This window comes from Ahaetulla prasina, chromosome 3 (genome assembly GCF_028640845.1).
Source record: "Ahaetulla prasina isolate Xishuangbanna chromosome 3, ASM2864084v1, whole genome shotgun sequence".
Lineage (NCBI taxonomy): Eukaryota > Metazoa > Chordata > Lepidosauria > Squamata > Colubridae > Ahaetulla > Ahaetulla prasina.
This window is the reverse complement of record NC_080541.1, coordinates 111,802,676-111,825,157: the sequence shown is the minus strand read 5'-3', so window position 1 is coordinate 111,825,157 and position 22,482 is coordinate 111,802,676. Positions and strand designations below refer to the sequence as shown.

General features: G+C 39.9%; 2 protein-coding genes across 6 annotated transcripts in view; one reads left to right on the top strand and one right to left on the bottom strand.

Moving 5' to 3' along the window:
* The window catches only part of RELL2 (RELT like 2), a 159,661-nt gene extending 148,453 nt beyond the window's left edge, over window positions 1–11,208 (top strand). For 2 of the 3 annotated variants that reach the window (XM_058174618.1, XM_058174617.1), the window contains one exon: window positions 8,266–11,208. The gene's annotated coding sequence lies outside the window, so the exon portion shown is untranslated. Of the gene's footprint in view, window positions 1–3,888; window positions 6,919–8,265 lie in introns of those variants that run through there. The other variant, XM_058174620.1, reaches the window with a different exon arrangement.
* Window positions 11,209–12,202: 994 nt separating this feature from the next.
* Window positions 12,203–22,482, bottom strand: part of ARAP3 (ArfGAP with RhoGAP domain, ankyrin repeat and PH domain 3) — a 188,443-nt gene continuing 178,163 nt past the window's right edge. For all 3 annotated transcript variants that reach the window (XM_058174610.1, XM_058174612.1, XM_058174613.1), the window contains 3 exons: window positions 15,662–15,799; window positions 15,082–15,120; window positions 12,203–13,464 (listed from right to left, as the gene is read on the bottom strand). In XM_058174610.1, coding sequence (XP_058030593.1) covers window positions 13,003–13,464; window positions 15,082–15,120; window positions 15,662–15,799 — 639 coding nt within the window. In that variant the 3' untranslated portion in view covers window positions 12,203–13,002. The remainder of the gene's footprint in view (window positions 13,465–15,081; window positions 15,121–15,661; window positions 15,800–22,482) is intronic.

Genomic DNA, 22,482 nt, shown 5'->3' with positions numbered 1-22,482 from the left:
ACAGAGTCAGGTAAAGTATTCCAAGCACTGATGATTCTGTTGCAGAAGTCATATTTTCTGCAATCTAGATTAAAGCGGTTTACATTAAGTTTAAATCTATTGGTTGCCCTTGTATTATTGCAATTAAAGCTGAAGTAGTCTTTGACAGGAAGGACATTACAATAGATGATTCTGTGAGTTAAACTTAGGTCTTGTCGAAGGCGACGGAGTTCCAAGTTTTCTAAGCCTAGGATTTCAAGTCTGGTGGGATAAGGTATTTTGTTGTTTTCAGAGGAATGGAGAACTCTTCTTGTAAAATATTTCTGGACACGTTCAATTGTATTGATGTCAGAGATGTGGTGAGGGTTCCAAACAGGTGAGCTGTATTCTAGAATTGGTCTAGCAAATGTTTTATATGCTCTGGTTAGTAGTGTGTATACAGGTCCTCAAGGGAAGGCAGGTTGGTAGCAATTACTTTTTCTGCAGTTCTAATTATCCTCTGAAGTCTGTGTTTTTCTTGTTGGGTTGCAGAACTGAACCAGACAGTTATAGAGGTGCAAATGACAGACTCAATCATTCCTCTGTAGAACTGAATCAGCAGCTCCTTGGGCAGTTTGAGCTTATTGAGTTGGCGCAGAAAGAACATTCTTTGTTGTCCTTTTTTAATGATGTTTTTGATGTTAGCTGTCCATTTTAGATCTTGCGATATGATAGAACCTAGAAATTTGAAGGTTTCTACTGTTGATACTGTGTTGTTTAGTACTGTGAGAGGTGGAAGTATGGAAGGGTTTCTCCTAAAGTCTACCACCATTTCTACGGTTTCGAGTGTGTTCAGTTCCAGATTGTTTTGGTTGCACCACAAGGCTAGTCGTTCGACCTCTCGTCTATTTGCGGATTCGTCATTGTCTCGAATGAGACCAATCACTTTTGTGTCATCTGCGAACTTCAGTAGCTTAACAGATGGATCGTTGGAGATGCAGTCATTGATATACAGAGAGAAGAGAAGTGGGGAGAGCACACAGCCCTGGGGGGGGGGCTGTGCTAATTGTACAGGTATTTGATGTAATCTTGCTTAGCTTCACCTGCTGCTTCCTGTTTGTTAGGAAGCTTGTGATCCACTTACAAGTCTGTTCCGGTACCTGTAGCTGGTTTAGCTTAGTTAGAAGAATGTCTGGAATGATGGTATTGAATGCTGAACTAAAGTCTACAAAATTTAACCCCAAGGAACAATTTAGAATTATCTACTCAGAATCATCTGTCAAAGCAGCAGCTAGGCATTCTGAGAAACCACCAGACCACCAGACCAGAAGTGAAAGATGCAGGAGTGAAAATAATAAACTTTGAAATTTTGAAATATGCAGAAAATTGAACCCTTAAACTGGGAAGGCATGGTACTGGGAAGGCATTTTAAGAATCTGGAACCATTTATTTGCAAAACTTATTCTGCTTTTATAATTCTTCTATAACTAAAAGAATGCTGGAAACATGGTGATATTGAAATTTAAGCTGAGAGTGCCACCTGCTTTCCTTCCCAGCGAAAGGGAAAATTACAAGTCTGGAAATATCTACATGAAGGTGTGTGACAATTTGTATTGGATTACTTTTAGACACCCTATGACTACTGGATTATTGGATACTCAAGTATAACCTCTGAGACTACTTAAATGGAACTGATTGTTAACCTATGGGACATAAAAAATTGCAACTAGTGCACTCCTTGAAGGGTAACTTAAAGATTGAATTAATAGTTCTTGGACTTCTGGATAAAAATTGATTTTTTAAAAAACAAAACAAGATACATAATAAAGAAGAGATGAGTGGAATTGTGAAGGAGATGGACTTACTTTTTCAAAATACAAAAGACATCATGGAGAAAGGATTTAAGGAGATTATGGAAAAAATGGAAAATACCATACAAGGGATGATGACTAAAGACCAAGACGCCCAGGAAAAGGAATGAAGGAGGAAGACAAAGAGGAGGCAACAATGGAAATAATAATGATTGATGAATTAAACCAGGGGGAAAATATATTAAGAGAGTGGGGAAGAATACTTAGATTAAACATCCAAGAAGCAAGTAAAGATTTAAGAGAGGAGTTTGGGAGGCAAGTAAAAAAAAGCATAGCAATTAAAATATGGGATGATAGATGGATAATTTTTCTTTTCTGTTGTTGTTCTAAGTTGTTTTTCCTTTTCTCTCTCTCTTCTCCTTTTTCTTTTTTTTATTTTTAAGTAGGTGACATGATTAGAGGTTAGGTAAGAAAGAAAGAAAAAGTCTCTTAACAAAGGGTGATATGATTAAAAGCTAGAATAAGTGATAGAAATAAGAAAAGGGGAAATATTAGTGAATAGATTTTTATATCATAAAATGAAAGTAATAACAAGAAAATGTGGAATAATTGAACAATGATATTTATTTATTTATTTATTTATTTATTTTTTGCATTTTTATACCGCCCTATCTCCCTAGGGACTCAGGGCGGTTTACAGCCAGATAAAACATACATATAAATACAAAATAAAACATCAATTAAAAAACTTATTACATAAGGCCAAATATTTAAAAATAGCAATACAGATAATAAAACCCCATTAAAACCAAATTTAAAATTCTAGTCCAGTCCTGCGCAAATAAATAGATGTGTCTTAAGCTCGCGGCGAAAGGTTTGAAGGTCAGGAAGTTGGCGGAGTCCTGGGGGAAGTTCGTTCCAGAGGGTGGGAGCCCCCACAGAGAAGGACCTTCCCCTGGGTGTCACCAGTCGGCACTGCCTGGCCGACGGCACCCTGAGGAGTCCCTCTCTGTGAGAGCGTACGGGTCGGTGAGAGGCATTTGGTGGCAGCAGACGGTCCCGTAAGTAACCTGGCCCTATGCCATGGAGCGCTTTGAAGATAGTTACCAAAACCTTGAAGCGCACCCGGAAGGCCACAGGTAGCCAGTACAGTCTGCGCAGGAGAGGTGTCACATGGGAGCCACGAGGGGTTCCCTCTATCACCCGCGCAGCCGCATTCTGAACTAACTGGAGCCTCCGGGTGCTCCTCAAGGGGAGCCCCATGTAGAGAGCATTGCAGTAATCCAGACGAGATGTCACGAGAGCGTGAGTGACTGTGCATAGGGCATCCCGGTCTAGAAAGGGGCGCAACTGGCGAACCAGGTGGACCTGGTAAAAAGCTCTCCTGGAGACGGCCGTCAAATGATCTTCAAAGGACAGCCATCCATCCAGGAGAACGCCCAAGTTGCGCACCCTCTCCATTGGGGCCAATGACTCGCCCCCAATAGTCAGCCGCGGCTGCAGCTGACTGTAGCGGGATGCCGGCATCCACAGCCACTCTGTCTTGGAGGGATTGAGCTTGAGCCTGTTTCTCCCCATCCAGACCCGATAGACTGTAACTTAATATAAGTATGTATTATTATTAGAAATATATAAGAAGAGTGAATGTAAGGATTATTATTAACTTGATTAGTTTTATTTATATTAGAATGTATGACACCCAGGTTCCACACTGTTCATGGATTGATTTGATATTTTTATAAAACATAAAAAAAGGAAAAAAAGGAAAAAAAAACCCTGCTACAGTATAGTTAGACCTACTCAAGTCCCTTTGTAAAGTCCACCCCGTTTTTCACTGTAGTCTGTTGAAATTTGAGGTGTCCTCTCCCTGTACCCAAACCATTTATGGTGGAAGGTGAACAACATTTTGAAATTAATGTAATTTTGGACTCCTGTAAACATTGAGGAACTTCCAATACCTGGTAGCATGGAAAGATTTTCACACTGCCTAAAACGAATGGGTTAACCACTGCTAGTTAGAGTCCCTAAATTAATCAAACAGTTTCACAACCAATACCCTGATAAACCTAAATGAAACTAAATGTTTTTTCTTTCCTATTTATTATGTTATGTGCTACAGGTATAAGCCATCCTTTTGAGAGGCCAGCATGTCAGGACTCCTCCTGGGACATGATGGAGGGAGGGGGAGAGGCTATCAGGGTTGCATTCTCTGCATGCTTTCGCTTTTGCTGTAACTGCATGGGATTTAGGGAAGGGGGGCTATCTTGAAGACAGATGGACTTCCTCCCAGCCAGTTCCAGCCTGATACTAAGGTCGCTGCACTCTGGGGATGAACTGCTATCAAGCTAATACCTCAGAGTTCTCAAAACACCTATGCAGAATTGTATTGGCTACTGGTGGATTAGTAAAGGGGGATGGGGTTTGAATTGGGAAGAATAGTGTAATACTTTGCACTTCAGACTTCTCTGCAATCACTTTCTCTCACTAAAAGTTCCTTTTGGTAACTAATTCTTTCAAAAGTCATGCCTTCCTGAGGGAATAGCAGAGGCAGGTCCTTACAACATCTTCAGATGTCACCTCAGAAAGCTTTTTTTTAGAAAAGAAACAATGGTGAGCCCAGACTGGTAGATGTATGGCTAAATAATAACTTTCATTCATAGTGAATATACTCTAAAATCTAAAGAAAAGTCGAAGTCAGAAGGATGTGTCTGTCATAGATTTACATATATACAATTGAAAGTGTTAAACTAGACAAAAAACCATGGGTCTGGAAAAACTATGGGCTTGGGAAAAATTAATTTGAAATTGTATTGTGTCGTAATGATAAACATTGCTGAGGTTTATAAACTATTATTGAAATTGAATTTGGAGAATGAATATGTGAAACAAAACATGATTCAATGGGCAAAGAATTTTGGGTGTAATATAATGCTTGAACTATGGAACACATGTGGATGAAGGATTTAAAATTTACACTGAACTATAACTTGAAAGATTTTTTTAAATAAAATGATATGCCATTGTTATTTACTGCTGAATAAATCGTTAAAGATGTATAAAGGTCTTAGCAGATCCCAAATGGCAGAAAAGGCTACATAGGTATGTAAGGCAGTGGAGGTTACTCTATAGACAGAAATTCTAGAAAACAAAGCTGAAATTGCCACTGTAGATTGAGCATACGATGAGCAGTTTAATCTATTAAAGAAGCAAGTGTGCAGTCTGCAAAATTTTAAATTGAACAAATAGTGTCCTTCCATCAGATATATGTTCATGAACTTGAAAAGTAGTGTTGTAAGGATCTGCCTCAGCTATTTTCTCAAGAAAGCATGACTCTTGAAAGGGTAGCAGTTAAAAATGAAACTTTTACTGAGAGAAAGTGATTGCACAGATGTCAAATTCAAATTCAAATCTTTATTGTCGGTGTACAATATATGTACAATGAGATTGGTTGAGCTCCCTCAGTGCACCCCCCCAACACAATACAACTCACAGTGAAGGCAGAAAATCTCTAACCCAATGAATCATATTAACAAAACACCCAGTCCTATTGCACCAGTGTCATCAAATCAGGTGGAATCTGAAAAGCTTGCGCAAAGCATCAAGCTATTTTTTCCTCTTCAAGCCCCACCCAATTCCCAGTTTCCTAATAGCCAATAATATGCCACAAAGGTGTTTTGCGGTGGTTGGTGCAGCACTTTGCAGCTTGGTGGCCTTCTTTGCTACGCTTGAAACAGGCAGTGGAATGTGCTGGCTGGGTTTACATTTTGGTTGCCTCTCTCTTCCTCTCTGGGGGTGATTTCTTTCAAACTTTGGCTGAACAATGCTATTTGGGTCTGATTGATTTCCTCTTCCTCAGCCAGCATACACCAGTCTTTAGAGGTGACACCCCCCCATGACACATGAGGTGTACAGGTCATCATTAAGCCCATCTTTGAAACAGCTCACGAGGATGTCTTCTGGCCAGTCAAAATGGCATACCAGATCATGAAATTCCTCTTATATTCAGCCACCAGTCTGTTCCCTTACTGGACAGTCTTTATGCGGTCTCTGGCTTTGCAATTGGCTAGGAGATCTTCAAACTGCCATTGGAGTGCTATCGTAAACCAATTGAAGTTTCTCAACTCAGGGGTATCTGAGTTGTGGAGGGTTACCATCCATCAGGCTTCAGCCCCTTCTAGTGCCAGCATGACGACTTTAATCTTGGCTCCCTCAGTAGGGACCTTGTGGCCATATTCCTGCAAGTAGGTCAGGACATGGGCCAGGAAAAATCCCAGTTATTGTGGGTTCCCATCAAATTTCATGTGAAAGGTGGGATGACTTCCACCTCCATGGCCCTGCTACCTCTCCCATCCTTTGAACATTGGGGCCCCTGGTGTCTCTTGGCTGAGGTCCCATAGCTGCAGCAGCCCCTGCCGGGATGACAGACACCATGATTGTGGTATCCAGAGACAAGGGCCTCCTTTCCCCCTCCTCGGCTTGGCTCTGGCAGCTGCCATCACCCGACATCTGCACCAATACTTCCTGTGCTTTCAGGCTCTGGAATGCATCCATCATGCAATGCATGGCTTGCTTTATGAGGAGGTCAGCATGATTAAGTTTATTCCCTTCCTCCTCATCATCCTCAAGTGCCTCCAATTCTTTCTGGCCACATCAGCAGCTGTCTTGTATGAGGGCGACTCCCTTGGTCCACCCCTCTCAGCCATTTTGCTTCCCAGTGCCAATGGACCATTTGGGTCTCCCAGGCTGGCAGCTTCCTCTGTCCATTCTCCAGTCTGGGTACCTTGATGAGTCTTGCCAGAGGCTTCCCCTCAACTCTCAGCTTCATTTTGGTCGCTGCCTTGGGTGGACATCGTTTGCAAGGTCCCCACAGTAAGGCTGTCTGCCTCTCTGGATTGACCACTTTGTAGATTCCGCGTAATGTAAAGACCTGCCTCAACTATCTTCTGAGGAAAGCATTACTCTTGGAAGTTCAAATTGTACTTCAAAAGGAAACTTTTACTGAGAGAAAGTGATTGCACAGAAGTCAGGCAGAAACTGAAAAGCCCATGGAAAGCATTAGGCTATTTTTCCCTCTTCAAACCCCATCCAATCCCACAGTCCCCCAATAGTCAATAATATACCACAAAGGTGTTTTGAGAAATTCTGAGATGTTAACTTGATAGTAGTTCACTCTCAGAGCACTGCAACTTTGGGTAAACTGGTTCTAACTGAGAAGAAGCCCATACATTCAGCCCCTCCCTAAATCCCCTGAAGTAGAGCAAAAAGAAAAGCATGCAAAGAATTCAGCTCCAGGTACTTGCCCCCTGTCCCTTCAGAATGACAGTGTCCCATCGGGGACCTGATAAGTGTAACACTTTAACACAACTAAATACTTGCACCATTTTGTGGTTGATGGCATTTAGAACAATGCATTTACAAAGGAGTTGCAGAATCCTGGAAAAAGAGACATTTGCTCTTATGATTGAAGAGAGGTGCCTTGTATATACTCAGACACACCATGAAATCCATCTTCTGAAGAATGGATACCCTAAACCAATATTCCTCAATCTTTCCAGATTTGTGAACCAGCGTGGAAGGGAGGAGAGAGGATGGTTCTATGTAAACTGGGTGCATGTGTGTGCAACTCCATTTGCATGAGCAGCAGGCAAACATACCTGCTGCTCCCACAAATTGAGCTAACTGCATGCATGCATGCGCTTATCTGCCGCTCCCACAAATAGAGCTGTGTGCATGTGTTGTGCTCACTCACCACTTGCACAAATGGAGCTGTGTGCATGTGTATATTTCCCCACCGCTCATGCAAATGGGAATTGCACATGCACATGTGCTCACCCACCACTTATGCAAATAGAGCTTTGTGCATGTGGTCATCTGCTGCTTTTGTGGCCCGGTACTGGGCTGTAGTCTAGAGGTTGGGGGCCCTGCCCTAAGCAGTCGTGCAGAATAGTTGCATACTGGAGCCATCTTAACTATGCATTTACATAGATGTTGATTAATAATAGGTCTTGCCACTGTGGTTGGCCACAGAAACTAGAAGATTTGGCTAATTCCTAGGAAAGTGAGATATGCTAAAATGGATTAAAGATTTACACTAATAATTAAGGAAAGTTAAGGCTGGAACCTCATAATGAAAGCTGAGCTTGGAAATCTGCACATGTTCCTGTTCATTATGCTGGGAAGAGGCCAATTTAAATAGATTAAAATAATCTTCTTTGAGGGCTTATCTTAACCATCATCTTGATTATTCTATGAAAACAGAATAAAATAAATTATTTTAACTGATTATGAGATCTAATTTTTATTTCTGGTAATATAAGCGACAAAAACCCTGTCATGTGTAGGTCAAGGGCATTAGTATTCAAGTAAACCAAACAGGTAAGACGGCAGCATCAGGCTTGTAGAAAGCCTAGAATAGTGCTTAATCCTCTGGGAATGGATTTGCAATGGGACTCCAATAAAACAGCATTTTTGATACTGACTATCTTTGTTCTTTCAGGTCCTACCAACTGCCTGTTCCTTAGCATAAGTTGCTAAGGAGAGAGATCCACATGGAATGGACCTCAAGCTTGCAGGGATGAAGTTGCTACATCAAAGCAGACTAATCCTAGCTGGAAAAGCTACTCTCTACTTGGCGTGCTCAGACCACCAAAAGGACATGCTACTGTCATCAGTAAGGCTGGCAAATTCCATATTCCAATCATTCTCCATGCAAAAGCAGAACAATAATCACAGAGATAGGAGCATGTTGTAGAGTAAACAAACATTAGTGAAAATCCAAGCCCCTCTGTACTCTTGAAAACTTTGCTAAAGTCAATCTTTTACTAATATGTGTCTAATAGAAAGAAACTAATATTTCTTAAAAGAGAACAGGATGTATTAGCATTCCTCCACTGATAAGAATTTTACTTTTCATCATATTAAAGCTCAGTATGAGGTACTTTCCATAAACCCAATCTCCTAGACTGAAGCTTCTACCCTTAACAATAGAAAAAGCAACTAACAAATTATTCTACCTCATGGTAGTTGGCATTCATCTCTCACACAAATGTTTCTCTAGCAGCTCTGGGTGGCATATTTCTGAAGCATCATGGTCTTGATTCTTTCAGAGGGCAAACCACATCCTTCAGATCCCAAGAGATCTCAGCCATGTAGGGGGAATGAATAGGATAAAAAGGTTCTGGGTTCTTAGCATATGTAGTGACTCAGATAAGACAACAGCTAAATTATTTAGATTTGTGTGCATACCTGTGCCTATTTTAATTTTGAAACACATGTCTCTGAGGTCTTTATTAAAGTGGTATTTGACTTGTAAGTGCTATATACCCAGGAGCAATGGATATCACATTGCCAAGCATTGATCAAATCTTGCTACTGAGGAACTGCATTTTCTTTATTGAGTACAGATCTGTCTCAGCACAGGGGAAAGACACTTTTTCTAGGAATGCAATAAAGAAATAGGTATTTTCCTACCTAATGGTAGGAAAACAGTATTCCAAAGATACTGTTCTTGTTTCCACAAATCATATAACTCCCGTAACATAGTCTAGCTTGCTTTGAGCTTTTTCATTGTGGTACAACGCAAAAGGTCTGAACATGTACACATGACAGATGTCTTTGCTCAGTAAAAAACCTTGGAGGTTCACATGAAAATTCTGGATAGATTTTTCTTTTTAGGAACAAAGACTTGAATCTGAATTTTTGGGATCAACTAAATCCTTTAGAACTTTCCTACCATGCTCTTCCGTAAATGTTAATTAAAAAGCCATGATATAAATCCTACTTCATTTTTGTGTGTGTGAAATCAAAATAATACTAACACATTTAAATGCAGTAAATATGGAAAAATATAATGGTTCAACTTCTATTGCTTTTCAAAAATAGAACACACTAACTACTGCTCTGAAGAAAGCAATAAAAGAATGAGAATAGGAAAAAATTGACAGATGGCTAGATCTATGAAATAAATCTGTTGGGATTTAATCTACAGAGACTCTCCTGGCATCTCGGGAAGCTCCTGGGCCCAATGCAGATTTTCTCACTAGCTTGCAACTTCAGTTTAAAAACAGTTGATGAGGACTGTTGACAGGTAGGTGGATGTGCTACTTCTGATTCATCTGTACACTGTAACTGTCCACCGCTCCTGCCTCTAGGACAGCAATTCAAAGTTGCTTGCTTTGGAAAAGGAAACAACACAGAAGGATTTGCCTTTCTCAAGAGTCATGAATGTAGCCTTTAAATACTTTCTGAATAAATCATCTAGCAATTGAGAAGGCACAATTTTGTGTAGGGCTAAACAATATGGGAGTGCACAGTATGATGCAAAGTGGCCAATAGGAGCTGAGCAGAAGCAGCCCCTGCTGGCATAATTATCTGAGTCACCACCACTGAAGTATCACAAATTATGCATACAGCAAAGCTTGTGTTTGGAGAAGGTAGGAAACATATAAGGGTCAGCTCATCTTAATATAAATTTAAACACCTTGGCTATGGACTGCAGATGAATTTTAAAAAAAGCATCTTGAGGTCATTTTAAGGAACAGCAATTCTTAGGGAGAATTGTTAGGGAGATGTGTGAGTGAGTGCTAAATTCACAAGTTAAGGGAATTATTTTCTCCAAAATGATATCTTTTTCATTTAATAAATTCACCACCATAGAACTGTGAGCCTATTGGTCTTTTTCAAGTACAGCAACTATTTACAGAAAAAATAGCACAATTTTTAGTGGAAATCTGGAATCCGAGTCTATTGGATAAATTAGAAAAATAAATAAACAAACAAACAAACAAATAAATAAAGCAAGCAAGCCCTCTCATCTAGTAGTTACACATTTTGGATCTGAAATGAGGTTACCATCTCTTCAACAGACTGGTGGTCATTCTCAGCTGTGTCTAGATATATTTTTTATTATTTAGACCACTTTGGCAAGGGCAGTTGGGTGCATACATTTTAAAAACCTCATTCAAAGCACATGAGACAGTTTTAGGCCACCTGTAGCTTCTTCTAGTGTTACTCAGGTATTCTGGAGGCAGTTTGAAGTCTCTCCACAATACTATTATATCATATGATTATAAATACAATTTTACAAATCTTTATTTCTGAAGAAAACATTTTAAAGAAACATTTTGTTGATTTACACAAGCAAGGTTACAAACGTTCCCGCCCCCCCCGCTTATATCTTGAAAAATTAGCTATGATTAGAAATTTATAATGCACACTTGCTGTACAACTATACCAAAACCAAAAAGTGGACATTCTAATGCGAAAAAGAAGATAGTGAAAAATGAAAGTATTACCTGTAATTATATACAAATATTATATTTGTTCATGAAACATACAAGAATATATATAGAGAGAATTTTATTGGCCAAGTGTGATTGGACACACAAGGAATTTGTCTTGGTGCATATGCTCTCAGTGTGTGTGTGTGTGTGTGTGTGTGTGTGTGTGTGTGTGTGTGTGTGTGTGTATATATATATATATATATATATATATATATATACACACACACACACACATATACATATACATATATATATATATATATATAGTCATTTTTCTGAAAAACTAAGAAAAAATGTCATCATTGTGCTCAGGAAAAAAATTGGGGGAGGGCCCCTCCAACTGATATCATTTTCCAGACTTTCAGACTCATGGAAAGTTCTGGCAGAACACTTAAAGGAAGCTTCTTCAAGGGCCAATATATATATATATATATGTATGTATGTATGTATGTATGTATGTATGTATGTATGTATGTATTTCCTCCACTGGATAAATACAAACTGTTCAAAGAGTGAGGCAATAGAAGACTTTATAGGATACAAGCTTTGGCTATTGGCTTCTGCTGATTATATTTTGTTGCATGGTATTACTGAAATTCCAGCTATTTTAAATGAGATAAGTTCAGTCCTTTCTTCTTCAGCTCATGAGCTTACCCCAATTAGAAAACATGAGCAGTGTTGTAAAAATAGTACATACCATGTCACTTAAAATAAAAGACAATTTGTATTACTCTTACTTCTTACATTGAATGCAACAGATTCTCTTTAACTTCTTTAAAATGTGAGAAAATGACTTGGGATGTGAATTTGATGAATCAGCTTTGAAGTGTGCATGATGTAACTATTAAACTGATTTTGGAAATTTAAACTTAAATGTTTACTAAGCAAACATTTTTCTAAATTTGTTGGAAAAGATAATTAAATTAATACATACCGTATATACTCGAGTATAAGCCGAGTTTTTCAGCACATTTTTTGTGCTGAAAAACGTCCCCTCGGCTTATACTCGGGTCTATACGGCTTATACTCGAGTTTTTTTTTTTTTAAGCCCCTCGGCTTATACTCGAGTATATACGGCTTATACTCGAGTTTTTTTCTTCTTCACATTTTACGGACGGAAGCCCTGCGGTGCAGTGAGAGGCGGGCGGGGAGCCGCCAGCCTTCTCAGCTGAGGGAGGGAGGGTTTCCCCAACCGGTAGGTGCCTCATTTCCCACCCTCGGCTTATACTCGAGTCCCCAGTTTACCCCAGTTTTTGGGGTAAAATTGGGGACCTCGGCTTATACTCGGATCGGCTTATATTCGAGTATATACGGTATTCTCATCTGTTAGCAATGGCCATTTACTTGTTCATTTTGGTTGAAAGCTTTTTTTTTAAGGGAAAACATGCCAATACTTTATTGGGCAATTAATGCTAACACAGCATTATTGTCCAGTTTTATCAAATCATGTGAAATGGGACAAAAAATGCCATAGTGGCCTAAAGGTGAATATGCTCACTCAGAAGGTTGAGAGTTCGATAGGCGCAAAGAGAAAATGTCTGCTGTGAACTCCATGTAGGCGTCAGGAAAGAAAGAAAAGTATGTTAAGGTGAGGGATAGAGTCTTTAACAGTGAACAGGAAGTTGTTCAGAGGGAAAATAATTTTCAAAGAGATGTAAAAATGGAAGCATAACCTCTCACCACATTATGAATTAAAAACAGCTTTGTAAAAGCAAGAAAAAATGAGGATGAACACTGCACTTTCAGGAAGGACAATTGGCTATAGTTGCCTCATTCTTAGAGTAGCCCCAGATGTGATTACCCTCCCTGATCCACCAGTCATTATTGGGACCTGCTGCTCAGCTCACTTTTATTTTACAAGCTTCATTCTCCAACACAAATTCTTGCTTTCCTAATGTGATATGAATCTGGTATTTTTTTCTTTTAGAAAAGATATATTCAAGGCTTGTGACTCATGTTTGGAAGCTTTTCTTTGTCTCACTGAGCTGAGTCTCCACTTCAGTTGGATTTTCCCAATGGAAGGTTGGAAGTGCAGTATGTTGGCCCTCTTCCTTGCCCAGTGCAAACTGTGCTTGATGCAGCCAAGTCTGCTGCTCTATAGAGACAGTTGGAATTACTTTGTGTTCTGATATTCTATCAGTGAGATTCTGTTTATTTGGTTCCACCTGAAAGGTCCGCTCAAAGCATGGTTTTGTTAAGTCAGTTTCAGATGCTCTGGGAACCCAACAAGGGAGCAGCATGCTGGATGTCACCTGATCTGAAAAACTAATTGGTTTCTTAGCCTGATCCTTAGGAGACAGTAGGGAATGGTTGGGTTCCAGAAAATTTATGTCTGTAAAGCTGCCCACCTCTTCATAGACAGGCTCTGACTCAGCTGGCTCCTGATGTTCTGTATCTTGATGCATTTTCATTGGCTGTAAGGGGGTCAAGATAGAAAGTGTGAGATTTGTTCTTTGGGCTTGAGGGAAAAAATATTCTGTGTTCATGATAGGCTGCTTTGACTTTGAGGCTTCAATTGAGGATCTTATTGTCCAGGGTTAAGCCAAACAAGCCACTCAGAGATCTATGCATAGGCTTGAGTTAGACAGTATGAACATTTGGGATCAACCAAAACTAATAAAAATGTTTGTTTGGCCTTGAGTTTTGGAGATCAACTAATAATTACTTTTTGTGTTTTAGGTTCTAACTAAAGGCCTCCGTGCTTTTTGAAAGATTTTTGACTTGAAGGCAAGTCAGAATGTTCTTGGGGGCTGGGCTTCAAGTCAGTCTTAGTTCCTAGCGACTGCTTGGGGATATCCTTGCAGTTTTCTTTTTTTCTTTTTTTTTTTTATTGAAAGAGTTTTAAAAAACAAAAACATTTTCCCCCCTTTTTTCCCCCTCCCTCCCCAAAACAAAAACCCTTCCCTCCCCCGGCTTCCCGGGTCAATCACAAGGTATTGTTATACATAAACCAAGCATAGAATAAAATTTTCCCTTCCAATCCAAATAACCACATCCAAAGCAAATAAGGGCAAATAAGTGCTAGATGGAAAGAAGATCAAAAAATTGGTATAATGCAAAGGGAGGAAAATTTAATGAAGCAAATTAGAAATCAGACCCAGGAGCATATAAAGAGATTGTATAATGTGTTGCTTGAAATAGATTCGGAAAAGGATTTGGTAAAGGATTGTATGATAAAATGGGCACAGAATATTCAGGAACCAATAATGTTGGAAACATGGGAGAAAATTTGGGTTAGAAATGTTAAGTTTACACAAGCACAGAATTTAAGGGAAAATTTTTATAAGATGTTTTATAGATGGCACTTAGATCCCAAAAAATTATCATGTATGTATCCTAATATCCAAGCGAAATGTTGGAGGTGTGATTGTGATGACACTACATATTTTCATATTTGGTGGACTTACAAGAATTATAACGGATTGTACAGGGATTGAGACTAAATTGATTCTGAATTTAATAACAGCAGCAAGACTGTTGATTGGACAATACTGGAAGAAAGAAGAGATACCTACAATAGAAGAATGGATATTGAAAGTTATTAATTTGGCTGAGATGGCTAAAATCTCAGCATTTTTAAAAGACAATACGCAGGAAAAATATTTAATTGAATGGAAAAAATGGATTGATTATCTACAAAACAGATATCAGATTAAGAAATATCAGATTGCCTTTGAATAATTAGAAAGTTATTTTATGTAATGGGGAGGGGGTTGGGAGATGAAAAGCTTTGGATGTGGTTATCCTTGCAGTTTTCTTGGCAAGTTTTCAGGAATGGTTTGTTTGTGTAATTATTCTCCATTTAAATGTTTTCATCTTAAGTCATATTAAAAAAATACAATTTTGTAGCCATTTTTTGAGATGCTCTAGGAATTGCACCCAAAATGTCTACAATTATTTGTAGCTCAGGAATATCCAGTTGTGCACTTCTGCTTTAAGAGCTGCTTCATAGCCCCAACATTTCATGTAAGAATTTATATGGAATTTTAAATATACTGAACTATGGCTTTAACAAATCAACAAATACTTACAAAGAACATGGACAATATCCTTCGAGTGTGTAAGCGATGCTAAATGCAAAAGAAAAAAAAGTAGACTGATGAAGCTGTAACAATTTATTCACAGAAAAGTAGGAAAATAAAAATTAGGACAATCTGGAGAGTTTGTGGACATAGTTCTTGCAAGAAAGATAGGTAATCTATCCCTTGTGAAGAAGTCATCCAGCCATCTAGGGAAGGTTATGCAACAGATGCACTGAAGTTTAAAATCTATGTCACATCAGAAAGGGCCTGCTTTAAAGGAATAAATGCTTATTATCAACTGTAGGTTCTTGCTTCATGGGCAGTGAAGGGGTGCTGATGGATAAGTAGTATTTATTATTTATTAAGGTGGAACGTAAAAACATAGTGTTCCTGCCAATGACTATTAGGACAATGCAACAGTTTGCATACTGACTTAATATATGAATTTTGTATTATGTCGTGCAATAAAATGATGCTCCTCGAGCCCACATAAACTCAAAATGACTGCATGATATAAATAAAATGTGTGTCCTGTGTGCTTTGTAATTTGCCCTTATTTCAAAAGTTTGGCTTCCAAATGGAACCTTACCAAGGTTTGATTAACAGAGAGCATGACTGGATTATTGCTGTCTCCATGTAGGGAAATCAGGGGCATGGTGCCAAATTTAGGCTTAGTCAAGTCAGAAGGAGAATGTCGACGTAGATGAACTGAGCGGATTCTGTCATGCTACATGAAAGACAGGAAATAATTATTTCATGTTAGTAACATTAACAGCATGAATTGTTTAACCATTTCCTCTTCTCATGCACATATTTATAGTGTTAGTGTATGGAGATTGCCCACTTGAGTTCTGGATTTTATAAATAGTCCTTAATTTTAAACATCAACCAAGGTCATCCATCAATGTAGGGTGCAGTATCATCTGTACACTCCCTATCAAAAGGCTACCTAATATAACATAAATTTGAAGTACACTATACATTACAATTTTTCTGCAATCATATATTATAAAAAAAACCTAAGTTATAATATAATATAATTTTGAATTAACTATGTATTTCTCAATGTTTAATCAATAAGGTAAAGGTAAAGGTTCCCCTCGCACATATGTGCTAGTCATTCCCGACTCTAGGGGGCGGTGCTCATCTCTGTTTCAAAGCCGAAGAGCCAGCGCTGTCCGAAGATGTCTCTGTGGTCATGTGGCCAGCATGACTCAACGCCAAAGGCGCATGGAACGCTATTACCTTCCCACCAAAGGTGGTCCCTATTTTTCTATTTGCATTTTTTATGTGCTTTCGAACTGCTAGGTTGGCAGAAGCTGGGACAAGTAACGGGAGCTCACCCCATTACACGGCAGCACTAGGGATTCGAACCGCTGAACTGCTGACCTTTCGATCGACAAGCTCAGCATCTTAGCCCCTGAGCCACCGCGTCCCTATGTTTAATCAATACATTATATTAAAAGAGCATTAGCAACTGCAAGTGAAGGAAAAAGAGATTTACTACCTTTATATATTCTTACATTAACTGTGATTATATATCACATATACACATACATACACACACGTATATATACACACACACATACATACATACAGTACATACATACAGTGATACCTTGGTACTCACTGTTAATTGGTTCTGGGAGGCATGATGGACATCAAAAATGAGTATCAAACATATTTTTCTTATAAAAAATTTCTTTCTGTTGGGGGCGAGTCATTGGCCCCAATGGAGAGGGTGTGCAATTTGGGCGTCCTCCTGGATGGACGGCTGTCCTTTGAAGATCATTTGACGGCCGTCTCCAGGAGAGCTTTTTACCTGGTTCGCCAGTTGCGCCCCTTTATTTTATTATTATTATTTATTTGATTTTTATACCGCCCTTCTCCCGAAGGACTCAGGGCGGTGTACAGGCAAAATAAAACAAACGATACAAAGTACAATTTAAAATTTCTAGACTTTCTAGACCGGGATGCCCTATGCACGGTCACTCACGCTTTCGTGACGTCTTGTCTGGATTACTGCAATGCTCTCTACATGGGGCTCCCCTTGAGGAGCACCCGGAGGCTCCAATTAGTTCAGAATGCGGCTGCGCGGGTGATAGAGGGAGCCCCTCGTGGCTCCCATGTGACACCTTTCCTGCGCAGACTACACTGGCTGCCTGTGGCCTTCCGGGTGCACTTCAAGGTTTTGGTAACTATCTTCAAAGCGCTCCATGGCATAGGGCCGGGTTACTTACGGGACCGTCTGCTGCTACCAAATGCCTCTCACCGACCCGTGCGCTCTCACAGAGAGGGACTCCTCAGGGTGCCGTCAGCTAGGCAGTGCCGGCTGGCGACGCCAAGGGGAAGGTCCTTCTCTGTGGGGGCTCCCACCCTCTGGAACGAACTTCCCCCAGGACTCCGCCAACTTCCTGACCTTCAAACCTTTCGCCGCGAGCTTAAGACACATCTATTTATTTGCGCAGGACTGGACTAGAATTTTAAATTTTGAATTTGGTTTTAATGGGGTTTTATTATTTGTATTGCTATTTTTAATCATTCGGCCTTATGTAATAAGTTTTTTTAATGGATGTTTTATTGTGTATTTATATGTATATTTTATCTGGCTGTGAACCGCCCTCAGTCCCTAGGGAGATAGGGTGGTATACAAATGCGAAAAATAAATAAATAAATAAATAAGAAACAATGTAAATAAATGTAAGGTATTCCTGAAGCAAAAATGCACATTTTAAGGCAATAAGTAAAAAAATAGGGTTGTATATCATTACTTTACATGAGAAATAAGCATAAAAATTAATAAATACTGTTCTGAGATTGAATAAAATAAAAACTTTACTTTATTTGTACTGAGAAGAGGCCATGTTCTAATGAGATTGTCCTGTTCTCATCCACATGCACAAACTCATGGGGAAGTTTAAAGATTTTAAAGGTCACACTTGCACCAACTGCAAAGTTCCCCTGAGTCCAAGTCTGCTCAGCCTAAGTGCAGGGTTGTAAAGTCTACATGCAAAGGCACAAATCTGCAAGTCCACACACACACAGGCACAATCCAAAGTCTATACATGACATATCCAAGTCAAGGTACAAAGTCCAAAAAGCAAATCCGAAGTCCAAACATGTAGCCACATGAAGCACAGGTCTGAAGTCATGAAAACTGGAGTCACAGAGTTGGAGCACACGCAAGGGAGAGAATACAGACAATTGTTTTGACATCACGTTGCTCCATGTATTGGGTTAAACAGGTGTGCACCAGTGTAATTCAGTAGGAGGGGCAAGGCTGCTGCCTCATGAGTAGCCCTGCTGACTCCCTTGTGCCTCTCTCTGTTCAGCCCCTATGTGTTCTAGGATTTGGGGGAGGAAGCAGTTCCTTCTCAGCCATGCTGAATTTCCACTCTGTGTTTCTGACTCGATTTAGTACAGCTGCATCTTTCCCTCTCCAGCCAGGCACTCCTCTGATGGCCCCTCCAAGGTTCCTGGCCTCTCTTCTTCCTCTGACCCATTCTCTCCTTGCTCAGAGTAAATAGAGACCTTGGTGTCTTCCTGATATTCCCCTGAGCTTTACTCTGAAGTCTCTGGAGTTGGCTCTTCATCTAGGGAAGCCATTACAGGGATGGTGGGAGAAGAGCAGTGAGGAAGAAAGGTTGCATGGAAGGAGAGTCCCCCTCCAATAGACTATTGGGCACTTGCACTTCAGGTATTCTTTCTCTTTTCTGTCTTTTTTCAACTTGCATCACAGGCTCTGATACACTCTCTGTCACCTTCACTAAAAACTTATCCAATGAGGACTGTTTCTGTCTTTTCAGAATTCCTCGAAAGTGTGAAATTGTTTGGTCATTGAATAAGTTCACATTTTTACTTGTCAGAGTTTTGTCCAGATGGTACTTCTCCACAGTTTTGAACTTCTGCCCATTTTCCACACATTTCTTAAGGAAATAGAGACATCATCTCTTATCTCTTCCTCCCCTGAAGAAATTTCTTTAGCCACCTCTTGTTGCTTCTCCTGTAGTTCCTGCAGCTTCTCTGTGCATCATGGATGAATTCATCAACAGCCTTTTTATTAGTACTTGCTGCTTCGCCATGCCTCATAACACTATGGATGATGGTCTTTTTTTATTATTATTATCAAACAACCATGCTTGGCTTAAAAAACTTCAAAACTCGCCACTCTGTCCCGATTTGTTTTCAAAAGATCGACATACAATAGTTTTTGCTTTTTCATATATCATGCCTTTCGACACACTGTCACCATCTAACTGCTTCTCATTTACCCAAATTAACATCACTTTTTCAACTTCCTTGAATGTTTAAGAATGCTCCTTTGTTCCTGCTTTAACTCATTTCCTAACATCAGCCTTTTTATTGCTTTTTTATTAATGGTGGAGACTGTCACTCTAGGCATACTGTATTCCCTAGCAAGATCACTAATGTGAATATCATTCTCATATTTGCCTATTATTTCTTTTCTCTTTTTTTGCTCAGTGATGATGCTCAGTGCTATCAGTGTAATTTTCTTAGTAACCATGATTAGAAAAAAAAGCACAAAAATATACAAAATGATTAAGGAAGTTAAGATAAGATTGCTAAGGGATGTGCATAAGGCGGGGTCTGCAACCTTAAACACTCAAAGAGCCATTTGGACCCATTTCCCACAGAAAACAAAACACCGGGAGCCACAAAACCTGGGTGGGCATGGCCAAATCGATGTCATTCACTCCCACCCAATCACATGACACCCCCCAGCCATGCCTACCCAGGTTTTGTGGCTCCCAGTGTTTTCTATGGGAAACAGGTATCTCTGTGTGTCTCTCTTTTTTTCCCTCTCTCTCTCTCATCTCTTTCTCCCTTCTCATCTCTCTCTTTCTCTCTCTCTCTCATCTCTCTCTTCCTCTCCCTCCCTCTCCCTCCCTCTCTCATCTCTTTCCCTCTTTCATCTCTTTCTCTCTCATCTCCTTCATCTCTTGCTCTCATTTCTTTCTCCCTCTCTTCCTCTCCCTCCCTCATCTCTCTTTCTACCTCTGTCTCTCATTTGTTTCCCTGCTTCTTTCCCTCTCTCTCTCAGTCTCTCCCTCCAGGTCTCTCCCTCTCTCCCCCCCTTCTCTCTCTCATTTGTTTCTCTCTTTCTCATTCTCTTCAGTGGTGGGTTTCCAATATTTTTACCACAGGTTTGCCTTGCGCACACGCCTTCCATGCATGCACCTGGCCTAGAAAACATTCCTATATAGGACTGCATAGAGCTGGGGGGGCAGATGGGGGCCACCCACCCGCGATTTCCACTACCGTTTTACCTGTACAAACCAGCAGTACCACCTCTGATTCTCTCCCTCCATCATTTTCTCATTTCTTTCTCTTTTTCTCCCCTTTCCTCTCTCTCATTTCTTTCCCACATGCGTGCATGCATGCGCAAGTGGGATACTTTCCAGGGCCGGAATCATTGTGGGGACAATGACTCCTCTTGCTGCCGCCACTGTGCAGTGAGGCTGCACTGCACAGCGCAGGAAAGGTGCACTATGCAGGAGAGTCGCACTGCATAGGAGAGCCGGAATTCTTCCCTCCCTGCATCCAGTTGCAGCAGCTGCTCTTCCCTGTTCCCCTCCTTCCTGAGCCAACATGTAGGGGACTGTGAAGGATGCCCACGAAGGATGCAGAATCGCAAAAAGCAGCTGATTGTGGGCAGTGCATAGAAAATGCTAGGGTTGCTTCAGCCATGCAGCTCTGTGGAGAGGCTTGTGCCTTCTCGGGGCGGAAAGCAGATCGCGTGATCAGATCGGCAGGGAGCCGGAGGAGAGGGGTCAAAGAGCCTCATGAGGCTCTGGGGCCATGGGTTGCTGCCCTTTGTTTCAGCTGGAAAGGGCAGTTAGTCATGAGACAACTAACCCCAACAAGTTTTAGCTTGCACATTGAGTACCAAATGACGAGTATCCAGACAAAATTTTTTTTTTTCATAAAAAAGTTTTATTTTTACAATCATATCAAACAGCTCATCCAATGTACAGTTATATACAATTAGTCGGGCTTGCCCAGTCACCACCCCCCTTTTTAACACTCTTCCCTCTTCTACCTTCTTCTACTTTCCAGACCTTCCTCTCCTTCTCTTATCTACATCCTCTCCTCCCTCCACCTTCCTTCTCCCTCTTCTACCCCTCTTCCTTCCTCTTCTCCTCTTTCCTACCTCCTACTCTCTCCTCTTTTCTCCCTCCCCACCGTTCTAAAATGGTAACTGGGCAGACCCGACCCTACATTAATTATATTTATACATCTTCAATAATCCCTGTACATTAACCATCACTCCATCCTTTCCCTCAACCCCCAATTCCCTCCCCTTACCCCCCACCCCGACTTCCCAGAACAAAATGCAGGGTATCAAAACTAACAATCATAATCCAAAATAATTCCTAAATTATAATCTCTAGTCACTCCACACATAATCACACTCTCAATTCCCCTCTCTTTCAGAAATAAATCTAATACAAAATATTTCCTAAATTTACTCATATGCTATTCAATATTTTTTTATCTGATGCTTATTTTGAATATAATCAATCCACATTTTCCATTCTAAAATATATTTTTCTTGTGTATAGTCTTTCAAGTAAGCAGAAATTTTTGCCATTTCTGCCAAATTTGATACTTTGAGTGTCCATTTTTCAATTGTAGGTAATTCTTCTTTCTTCCAATATTGAGCAATCAAAAGTCTTGCGGCTGTTATTAAGTTCAAAATCAATTTAGTCTCTATAGCTGTACAATCCATAATTATTCCTAGTAGAAAGAACTGCGGAGTAAACTTAATCTTGTTTTTCAAAATATTCTGCATGATCACCATACTTTAATCCAAAATGCTTTAACTTTTTTACAAGTCCACAAGTGGCATCTTCACAATCGCATCTCCAACATTTAGCCTGTACATTAGGATACATACATGACAACTTTTTGGGGTCTAAATGCCATCTATAAAACATCTTATAAAATTTTTCTCTCATATTTTGCGCTTGTGTAAATGCAACATTCCTCACCCAAATTCTTTCCCAAGTTTCCAACATTATTGGTTGCTGAAAATTTTGTGCCCACTTAATCATACAATCCTTAACCAATTCAGTCTCTGAGTCTATTTCTACTAATACATTATACAACCTCTTAATATGCTGTTGGCCTTGATCTCTCATTTGTTTTAACAAATTATCCTCAGTTTGCTTAACACCTATTTTTTGATCTAATTTCCATCTAGCTTGTAATTGTCCATATTGGAACCATGTATAATTTTTCCCTTCTTCCCCCATTTTTTTCCTGGATTTTAATTGTAATTCCCCCTTTTCCATACAAAGAAGTTCTTTATAGGTAACTACCTTCATCTTTTGATATATATTTATATTTTCTATCCTGTGTCTCGGGATTGCCCATATTGGAATCTTT